This window comes from Sitophilus oryzae, unplaced genomic scaffold, assembly GCF_002938485.1.
Source record: "Sitophilus oryzae breed Bouriz unplaced genomic scaffold, Soryzae_2.0 scaffold_1297_pilon_pilon, whole genome shotgun sequence".
Lineage (NCBI taxonomy): Eukaryota > Metazoa > Arthropoda > Insecta > Coleoptera > Curculionidae > Sitophilus > Sitophilus oryzae.
The window spans coordinates 6,563,511-6,574,917 of record NW_022145945.1 but is presented as its reverse complement, the minus strand read 5'-3'; the positions used below and the strand labels follow the sequence as shown (position 1 = coordinate 6,574,917).

The 11,407-nt window shown below is 30.5% G+C and overlaps 1 protein-coding gene across 2 annotated transcripts; it reads left to right on the top strand.

Moving 5' to 3' along the window:
• Positions 1-3,163: 3,163 nt before the first annotated feature.
• On the top strand, positions 3,164-10,089 carry LOC115874663 (histone deacetylase 11). 2 transcript variants are annotated; one of them, XM_030889882.1, is made up of 8 exons: positions 3,164-3,565; positions 5,659-5,793; positions 5,910-6,020; positions 6,140-6,231; positions 6,676-6,847; positions 7,750-7,955; positions 9,712-9,820; positions 9,885-10,089. In XM_030889882.1, exons 2-8 carry the CDS (start codon positions 5,662-5,664, stop codon positions 10,056-10,058), a joined length of 996 nt encoding a protein of 331 aa, XP_030745742.1. In that variant the 5' UTR covers positions 3,164-3,565; positions 5,659-5,661; the 3' UTR covers positions 10,059-10,089. The 2 variants fall into 2 exon arrangements, with proteins under 2 accessions (XP_030745742.1, XP_030745743.1); XM_030889883.1 differs by lacking the exon at positions 3,164-3,565 and having other exon boundaries at positions 5,043-5,793.
• The last annotated feature ends 1,318 nt before the right edge of the window (positions 10,090-11,407 follow it).

Genomic DNA, 11,407 nt, shown 5'->3' with positions numbered 1-11,407 from the left:
TGAAGAGCTAAAGTAGTCTTTTAAATTAGAGCACACATACTCAATAAAAGGATGATGGCAACATTGATTTGCAAAGGTAGTTGTAAAATTGGAGATCGGTAATTCCCATAGCACACCACGTGTTATGTTTTGGTTTTGTTTAGTTTACAGTATTCGTATGCATAACCGATTAGCCTCTTGAATATTTTTCCATAATTATTCTACCTACTAACATTAGCATTGGCAACAACGCGCCGCGACGATGTGTTGCCTAAACAAAATCGAAACTGAAAGGCATTAAATCGAATCCATATTGTAAGAAAACCACTCTTTTATCAATGAAATATATATTTTCTCCACGATAAGAAACAAAAAATTCATTATTATTTACTATCAATTTTTTATTACAATAACAATCGAGAAGATGTAAACGCGAGTCTACGTCAGATTTAGCTCTCCATCCTCCTATGAACCATGAACCATATATTTGAGATGTCGGTATCTAATATTATTTATTTCATAAACAATAACAAAAATTTATCGTAGATTTTCACTAATACTGAGTCTGCAAAACTGCAAACAATTATCGATACTCGTATGCATATAACAAGAAATCGAATCACATTGGCCCAGCATGACACAATAAAACTGTTTTATTGTATCATGTATCATGCTGGCATAGCCAAACTAACGAAATGGCACAGGGCCCGCGTCTCGATACGATACCAGAGACGATACTCCGCGCGGAAAGCTTGCAGCGTTATATTAAAAGTGTCGGTGTCAAAACAATCATTGGCGCCGTTTCAACACCCATGGCATAGCGAACCCAACGAAACTATACCGTGCCCGCGTCTCGATACGATACTCCATGCGGAAAGCTTGCTGCGTTATATTAAAAGTGTCAGTTTTAAAAAAATCATTGACGCTGTTTCAACACCCATGACACACTGAAAGGTGTCAGCACAAAAGTGCCATAAAACACAGTGTTATACATGGCTATTCCCTCCAGTGTACGGTCTGCTTTTCTCTGATCTAGAATTTTAGTTCACTACAGGTATCGTATGATCGAATAAAAATGGCGTCTGCGATGGCTATGAAATGAAGATCGCTGTCATTTTATATGTAAAATTATATGGGAAATGTCATCGATCGTCATTTCATAGCCATCGCTGACGCCGTTTTTATTCGATCATACGGTATTAGAATGTTCAGCCATCGTTCAAAACGTCACATTATATGTTTTGTCGAACTCTCTCAATCACTTGCCAACCAGATGAAAAAAAATGGTGACGTCATTACGGCATTTCGTAAATTACTGCATATTCTTTTTAGTAATTGTCATTTGATTTGAGGTTATAATTTTATTGACGGACATCGATCAATGTCCAAAATTAAAATTTTATTGTTGTAAAACAAAATTCAAATTTGCAATTGCAAAAATGCCTCAAGTATCTAACCAAAATGAACAAGAGCTCATTGCTAAGCTTATAAATAATATTTCTCCAGAAAAAGACCCTGGTAGAACTGTTGTACCAGAGTGTTACACCCTTGCCCGTGGACGCCGTATATGAATTGAGTACAATGCAAAGGTGATATATTCCTAAGTAAAATACATACTGTTGGGTTTTTTAAATACTATAGCGAGTTGCTGAGGCTTTAGAAATAGGATGTTTAAAAGTTCAAAGGATTGGAATTAAAGGGATCGTATAACTGATAAAGGGTTCAAGAAAAAAATTAATAAATGCCGAAAAAAAAACGGAACTCGCTCAATCAAAAATATAGGAACGTACTTAAAAATTTCTGGACAATATGAACTGATCTCAGACACACCCTAAGACTAAGATATTTGACATATAACGATGACGTAACGGTGAACGATGGCTGAACAGTCTTTAGTAATTCGATGATCCTTGCCTTGGATTTTTACGAAAATTTTAAAAGAAATACAAAATTTTCAACTTTTGGGAACGAAAAATATTGCCAATTTAAAGATTTTTGTTTTTATACAGGGTGTTTCAAAAAACATGTGCCATCTCTCATGGGGAGATTCCTCACGTAAAAATAAGATTTATTTTTCATATCATCATAGGTCCGATTCTGCTTTGTTTCGTAGTTACAGGTTGTTAAAGTCTTAATAATCTTTCGATATGTTATAATTTTCTTCCAAGTACTTTTACTGATTCAAATAAAATTTTGAATGTAAAGTTTACTATAAGTGCTACATATTTTAATGCTAAAAAAGTATCGATAAATACATCATGGACGTGCATATGGGTTATCACTGGAATATTTTTCAAAAATTAAACATGTGCGCCACTGACTTTTTTCTTTTCATATCAAAATTGTGCTGTTTAATGCCAATTAATAATTATCTCTTGATATTCTGTCTTATTCGGCCTACTTGATGAGATAAACTCAATTTTATTAATCACGATTAATAAAATTACAATAAATTATTATATTTTACCTAATTTATTATTATTACTATTAGTTATTCTTACTATTAGTCCAACCTACAGCAATTTTAAATAAAAAATAATGGTATTTAAGATAATTACAAAAAACCTAATTTTAAAAAGTTTTAACATCCGGTAACTCTGAGACTATGCATTTCAATACCCATGTTTGTAGGAACTTTTTTTTTATATTTTTTGATGAGGAACAATGAGTACTTATTTAAAACTTATATTAAATAATTATATTATTTTTTTTATAGCTTGCTATTAGACTTTTGGATCAAGGCAAATTAATAATATTGCTTTTATCTCATCAAGGAGGCCGAAATCGACAAAATATCAAGAGACAACTTTTAATCGGCATTAAACTGCTTACACTTTTTCGCTAACAAGAGAAAAAAAAAGGACAGTGGCGTACATGTTTTTTTTACAAAAATATTCTAGTGATAACCCATCTCCAAGACACATCCATGGTGAATATGTCAACACTTTTTTAGCTTTAAAATATATCGAATTTATAGTAACTTTTACCCTCAAAAATTTCTTTCGAAACGCTAAAAGTACTTGGAAGAAAATTATAATAAATATTAAAACTTTAATACCCTGTAGTTACAAAACAAAGCAGAATCGGACCTATGTTGATATGAAAAATAAATCTAATTTTTACGTGAGGAATCTCCCCACGAGAAATGGCTCATGTTTTTTGAAACACCCTGTATAGGAAACACCCTATGATATTATAATAATTTTAATTATATTTCTTTTTCTAAAAATAGCAACCTTGAATTAAATCTTAGAAAAACAATTAATGTTTACAACTACTCGTAACAAATTAATATAACAAATATAAATCCTAGCTTAATAATAATTAAAAACAAAATAATATTGGCGCTAAAATAAAGTCGATAATGCAGCTCAAAAGGACCGATTTGCCAGGCGCATCTGACGTCAAGCCAGCTCCCTATCTCTATTCCAGTAAAAATGGACGAACATCCGCACCATTCTAGCCAAAAAAACGATCAAAACACTGACCAGTTAAAAATAAAATGGTAAAATAGCGAGTTTATATATAGAACACAAATTTCTATATTTAAATAATAACATACAAAACTAAGTTTTTGTTTCAACAGGTATGTTGTTGTCATTAGTCTATTTTTTAAATATCACTTAACTGTAATCAAGTTAAAAATTAGTAAAAATTTGTAAACTTTTTGGCTTAGTAAACATTATTGTACAGGGTGATCATCCAGATTATTTCTAGCAGAATTTAACACCGCGATAGAAATTTAAGTTTTTAATTTTAAAAGGAAAGTTTTTGTTCGCTGAAAAAAAAAATTCTAATACACTCACCCGCACAAAAAACGGGAACTTTAAAATTTCGGTGTATTTTAAAGTTTAATATATTTTATTCTAGTGATCCGATTTTGATGATGTTTTAAGAAATTTGCAGCTAAATCATTTGATTTTTTAGTATCTTTTTCTAAATTAAAAATGAAAGTTTGCATCTGTCAATTATACGAGGTAAAACAAAATTTTGATATTTTGATGAAAGTTTGAAACATCCTGCGGAGTACGTTAACAAAGCAAGGAATTTAAAAATAATTTTATTATCTAGGTACGTCTTTTCTCGATAGTCTGTTTTTTGGTTCATCTCAATAGCTTTATTTTTATTGGAGATATTCGCTTTTGAATAAGCCAGTTACAATTTACAGAAATTTTAGAATTGATTTTGGATACTCATCAACACTTAGGAACACTAAGGACTTATAAAGTAATGTTTATGGTTTTTGTAATGTCACTGTCATTGAAAAGTCATATTATTATTGTTTATTAACGTTTACTCTAGAAGAGATGGTTTTAAGTTCTGAAGTATCGTCTATTGTTGCTTTAACTGATCATGGTAGAGATCAAATTTTTGACTTAAAACCATACAGGTTGTTAATTTGTTTATTACTCGCGGCAAGAGCTTTATGGTTGAAACATGGCAACCTCGGCCCGCTTGTCGATAGACGACGCGACGGGACGAGTCGGCAGAACCCTATAAGTGCATGCGTTCTCAATAGGCAGTGCTGCCATTCTGTTCCCCTATAAGTAACTGTCCAGTTATCAATCTGCAATGACTAAAGAATCCAAGGACAAATAACACCCGAGAGCAAATTGTGCCGATGTCACCAAACAGTGCCGTGGCACATATTTTTCTTAACCCAGCTGTTTGAAGCAATATTTATATTTTTTGATAATTGTTTTGACTAAGTCTATGGTGTATCATCCTAATTAATTACCAAAAAAACGTATTAAAATATTAACAATGGGTACAAAACTAGTTTCGACGTATAGCACATATCAAGTACATTAGATGTTAATTGAAATTGAAGAATAATTATCGACTTCAATAAGAAAACGCTAAAAAGTTGGAGTGGACTGTTTATTTACATATGAAACGTAACTCCTGGCTCTTTCTTATCGCTGCTGCTTTTACACTTGAAAGCTGAACAACTAATCACCATTTAATAGAGTTTATACAAAGTTTACTATACACAAACTATTAAAAATCGCTAAAATTGTCGCTGGTGACCAAATGATGACTCATTGTTTGCCATCAAAAGAATGGCTTCTAAGGTCACAAATTCTGCTGCAGTCCGTATATGGGCGTTACATGTCCTTATATTCTATAGTCATTGACAATCTGTATATGCTATTATAGAGTAACTGCCCAACAGACAATAATAATATGGTTTTTCAAAGACGGTGACATTACATAAATCATAAACACTATTTTATAGGTCTGTTGATTAGGACCAATAGTAAAGGCATTGTTTTAATGTAAAAAAATACGAAAAAATGTTAATGTCTTTCGAAATCGAATATCTCCAAAAAAATTAAGCTATTGAGATGAACAAAAAACCAAATTATCGAGAAAAGACTTACCTAGATAATAAAATTGTTAAATTCCTGCCTTCGTTAACGTACTCCACAGGGTGCTTCAAACTTTCACCGACATATCAACATTTTGTTTTTCCCTCTTATAATTTACAGATGGCAATTTTCACTTTTAATTTAGAAAGAGGTACTAAAAAGTCAAATAATTTAGCTAAAAATTGCTTAAAATCCTCAAATTCGGTCCATTAGAACACAACATATAAAACTTTAAAATACATGATAATTTTAAGGTGCCCTTTTTCGTGCAGGTGAGTGTATATTTTTTTATTTCTCTGTTTTGTAGAACATGCATTCTCTTTATATCAATATATCTAAAGAACAGCTTCCCATAGTGTACAGAAAGGAATATAATGTGCGTTTTATGGGACTGGAAAAACTACATCCTTTTGATACGAAAAAATGGGGAAATATTTTTAAGGTATACCATGTTAATATGTCACAATATATTTTCAGTGATGAATGTGTCTTAAAAAGTTAATTAGAACCTTTTTCTTGTCTTGCTGTTTTTTTTGTCCTACTTGATGGATTTTTCAGATACTTACGGATAGTGGAATGGTAACAAAAAAGACTGTCGTGGTGCCAAATGAAGCTAAACAAGAACATCTCTTGATGGTGCATAAAAAGAAATATTTAAAAAGTTTAAATGTAAGAGTATATTTTTTTTGTTACATTTTAATACATTTTTATTACATTACATTTTCTTTAAGCAAAAAAGTGTTTTTGGTTTGGTTTGGTTAATTAAATTTAATATATTTTATTTGTAGTGTAGTTTTAAGGTAGCCAGGATAGCTGAAATAGCTCCTTTGGTTCTAATGCCAAATTGTCTAATACAGAAGGCCTATTTGAGGCCTATGAGGTAAATCAACAAATAGAGAATAAATATAATGTACATTTTTCAAGTCGATCCACGGTATAGAAACAAACCAACTGCATCGAACTAAATAATTTAGATTATTACTGTGTTGCCACCATAGACTTAAAATAAAATATAAACTGAGCAACTCATTCATAAAGCTGGCAACAGCGGTCTATAGGTTTTCTCCGTCGTAACGGTCGTTCGGAGACAAAAATTGCAACACTGTCTTTCGTTTTCAGTACACCTGAATTATCCGTATCATAATAACCATGATTTCAACATATTCAAATCAAATCAAAGATCAAACAGATTTTGCATGACGTTTTTTTTAACATTCAGGTTAGGATAATTTACGTTGAAGAATCAACTTGAAAAATGTTTGATTTTCTGTATGCCATTTCTAAATGTTATTTGGTTTTTTATTGTGACATACGAAGTTTTTAGATATCAAACTGGGGGTTCAATCCTTGCTGGAAAATTAGCCTTGGATAGAGGATGGGCCATCAATATTGGTGGAGGATTCCACCACTGTTCGTCATCAAAGGGTGGTGGGTTTTGTGCCTATGCTGATATAACCCTGCTCGTTCATTTTTTGTTCTACCACTTTCCTCGACAGGTACACAGTAACACATAAAATTCTTAATTATATTCACATACTATACAGGGTCCGGCAATAGTGCGTCGGGCATCTGTAACTCATAGAATAAAAAACTTGACAGTTTTGTTCAAGTGCAAATATAAAGTATGTATGAGGATGTATTTCCGGAAAATAGTTTAATTTCTATAGGGTGACTCAAAAAAGTGTGAGTGGATCTGGATTGTTTTTTTTTAAATGGAACACCCTGTATATTATTGCATTTTTGGCTTCCTTTCAGATCACTTTACATAATCCTAAGATATGAGTAAATATATTTCGATAGTTTCAGAGATATTAAAAAACTAAATCAAAAATATATATTTTTCAACGCTTCTTAAAAAAAATATTAAAAATACAAGAACTGTTCTGAAATCAAAACTATATTAGATATTTACTTTAGATAGTCTGGTTTTACTTTGTAGAAAATATGGTAATCGTAAATCATACAGGATGTTCAATATTTTACGCCAAACTTTCAAAAATATAAAATCATTTTTCTTCGTTTCTTTAAATGGAACACCTTGTATATTATTTTTTTATTTGATGGAGAATTAAAAAATTAACATTTTTTGTATTTAAAGTATTACAAAATTTTTAATAGTTTTCCGGATACACGCAGTATTATTACATATGGCGCTTTCAATGACTTGACTTGAAAGAAGATGATTTAAGTCAAAGACTTAAGATTTGAATTTTAGAAATGACTTGCGACTTAAGATTTAAGTCCTGTTGAAACTGTCTTGTGTTGCAACTGTGTCCCTTCAGTATTACTAGATATATCAAACTAACAAAAAAACTGTGTTTTTTTTATAAAACCTTACATTTTTATATAATTTTTTAAATTTTTTAGTTAATATTTGATTGTTTTTAATCATATTCAGGTTCAGAAAGTGATGATAGTGGACTTGGACGCTCATCAAGGGAATGGTTACGAAAATGATTTTAAAGATTTCGACAAAGTTTACATCATGGACGTTTACAACAAATGGATTTATCCGAAAGATGTGAGAGCCAGACAAGCCATAAGACGTAACGTTCCTTTAGATTATTATACTACCGATGACGATTATTTGACAGCTGTAAAAAAGTAAGTATACTTGGCCGAGCAGTGTATTTTTAAGTAGTATTTTTATTTATATTGTTTCTTTTAAAGTCAATGATAAGTTAACAAAATTAAAATGTTTTTTTTTGAAAATATTAGTTTTCTGAAACGTGCAAAAAGTTTATCTATAGTTTAAATAAATGAATCTGAATGGACTGATCAAATACATGTACTGATAACATGTAATTGTTCAGTTCTGATTGCTATATTTATGATGACTTACTATGTGTGAATAACATGTGTATGAAAGTCAATATATTTCAAGTTATCTATAATTACCAATGTTTAGATAATGATAAAGTCTCATGAACTTGAGTGTATCTACCTATTTATAAATCTCAACATTTACTAGCTTATAGTTCGTATTGATGAATTTATAAATAAAGTATTTTGTTTAACTTAAAATAATAATGCTTTCTTTTATATCATTACTGTTGTTGAAGTATTTCTTAACTCTCTGAAAACTAGCAATTTTTAACTAATAATTTTTCCAAAAAAATCCTTTATGGGTATTTCGCCACTGCACTGCAAGAAAATCTACACAATAAAATAATTATTTTTTGTCCGTTAAACCTAAACGGACGCTGCTTGTCAGAAGTTATGTTTACAGTAATATAAATTTGCCTAACAAAGAAAAAAAAAATACGCTTTACGTTTCGGAAAGTTATCTCTTTCCGTCGTCGGAAGCAAAAGAATACAAAAATAAAGAAAAAAACTATTTAAAATATTTAAATTCAACTATTCCAGAACACTTTACTTTTTTAAAACAGATACGTCTACAAGTATCCGTTGACGTTCTGACCGATGGGAGGTGCCGTATACATGTACGGAATGTATAAATGCCTCCCTTATGGAGATTTCCCACGTTAAAATAAGTCTGCATTGTTTTGTAGCTACAGGGTGTTAAAATTTTAATATGTTTTTGATTTATTATAATTTTCTTCCAAGTGCTTTCAGCGTTTTGAATGAAATTTTGAGGGAAACTTACTATAAATGCGACATATTTTAAACCTAAAAAAGTGGCGATATATTTACCAGGGACGTGCATATGGGCTATCGCTAGAATATTTTTTGTAAAAAAAGCATGTACGCCACTGATTTTTTTCTCTTGTTAGTGAAATAGTGTAAGCAGTTTAATGCCGATTAAAAGTTATCTCTTGATATTTTGTCGATTTCGGCCTCCTTGATGAGATAAACGCAATTTTTTAAATTTGCCTTCATCCAAATCTAATAGCAACATTTAAAAAATTTTAATATTATTAACATTGGAAAGTTTTAAATAAGTACTCATTGTTCCTCATCAAAAAATATGAAAAAAAGTTCCTATAAACATGGGTATGGAAATGCATAGTTTTAGAGTTACAGGATGTTAAAACTTTAAAATTAGGTTTTTTGTAATTATTTTAAATGCCATTATTTTTCTATTTGAAATTGCTGTAGGTTGGACTAATAAGTTGGTTGGCAAACTTTCCAACTATCCAAACCAACTTTAACGAAAATTTTGCTGAATCTTGAGTTTAAATTTGCTGTTGGAAGGAATTATTCGTGTTAGTGTAGGCAGTTCTTAAGTCTGCACTTGAAGGATATTTTTTTTATTTTAGAAGCTATAGAGACAAGATGTACTGTGTACCTTGTACTGTTACCGTTGCAATTAAAATATAAATACATTTTAAGACGTATTTATAATTTCAGATGTTGTAGTACTTAATAATTAAATTTACTTTGTTTTTCCTTATTATAGAAATCTGGTGGAGTCTCTAAACGAATTTCAACCAAATTTGATCGTCTATAATGCCGGAACCGATATTTTAATAGGTGACAAACTCGGAGGACTTTCAGTTTCAGCCAATGTATGTAAAACAAAGTGTTTAAAAATAATCTGTATACTATTTATGACTTTTTTTGGTGTTTTAGGGCATAATCAAGCGAGACGAATTCATTTTTCAACAGGCCAAGACGAGAAATATACCGATAGTGATGTTGACGAGCGGCGGCTATCAGAAAAAAACCGCACGAATTATAGCTAGTTCCATATTAAATCTATACGAATTAGGACTTATTAACGGCTCTCAAGAATATTATTTTTAACCATTATACGATGTAAAAAATAAATGGTAAATCGGGAAAATATGTGCTTTATTTTGAATGGAAATCAACAGACCGATGTTACATATAACCTTTTCTACGCATTTAAAACTCGACCGTGTGGTGAATTTTTGTACCGCTTATGGCGTGCTGGGTTCCGACGTACCCCAATTTTTTTTTCCGTTGAAAATACATGATGAAGAGATTTTAGAAATAGCTTGTTATTTTAACACTGTTTACAATATATTCAAACTTGTGAACAAACAATTTCATTAATTTTCAACAAATTAATAAGAACGGACACAAAAATAAAGAAAAACGCATTTTTAGGAATTTCTGACAACAGAAATATAACTTGGCTAAGAAACCCATAGAAATTAAAAACATATATATTTTATGATTTTACTGTTTTATTAAAAGTACAAACAACTGAAATGTGAAGCTAAAGTAATGAACATAAATTATTTTCAACAAAACTGCAAACCTTGAATACATAACTTTTTCAAATACAGTTCATGCTAATATAGGATCTGCATGTGCCGCACATGGATCGTGCACATTTGATACATGAAATTTTTTGTTGTTTGTAATTTCTTCGTTGACATATGGTTGACATATACCAATCTCTTTCTTTTCTGGTATTGATTATTCAATTTTCTCTCTTCTATAAGTAAGAGATTTCTGAATCTCTTGCTTATTACTTTACTGAAGGAAGTTTGTTAGTACAAAAATTTAAATTTAATTAATTAAATTAAATAATAAAAGATAGTTGTTATATTTTAACGTTGAGACATGCTAAATATTGCCAGAATTGAAACATTTAAATCCATTCAATCGGAACCAAACCTTTGTTTCCTTTCAAGCTTCCTAAATTCAGATTCCCCAAATAAATCGATTTTTGAGCATCGTTCAAATAGTCATCAAACTCCCTTTTCGTACTGAATTCCAGCTCCTTTTTTATTGAAACATAAAGGAGGAACGTATTAACGTAAGAGCTTTTTGAGGAGCGTTTTACCCCCACTTTTGCTTCCTCCTTTTAAACCAGCGCAGCGTTTCGAGTCGTGATTTTTATAGTTTTTGTTATCACACAAATGAAATCAAGATTATTAAAATGCATTTTAAAATATTTTAAGAAGGATCATACTTGGGTCATACAGTAAATTTTTCAAGTTAAATTAATTATCAAACATAATAGGTAGGTGTATACATAATATTTTGTCTAGTAAATAAAAACTAACTAAAAATAAATGAAATTGGATAATAATTAAACAATTAAGAAGAACTACTAGCAGGTAAGTTAGAAATTTTTAGTTTCTTAAAGGTTAATATGAAATACATTCATGCATTTAGAA

Excerpts from the sequence above, each read along its gene's own strand:
- LOC115874663 (XM_030889882.1), top strand. The coding sequence starts at position 5,662 with ATGCATTCTCTTTATATCAATATATCTAAAGAACAGCTTCCCATAGTG. Across the intron at positions 6,232-6,675 it reads GCCTATTTGAGGCCTATGAG|ATATCAAACTGGGGGTTCAA; the intron begins GTAAATCAACAA and ends CGAAGTTTTTAG. Across the intron at positions 6,848-7,749 it reads TCTACCACTTTCCTCGACAG|GTTCAGAAAGTGATGATAGT; the intron begins GTACACAGTAAC and ends AATCATATTCAG.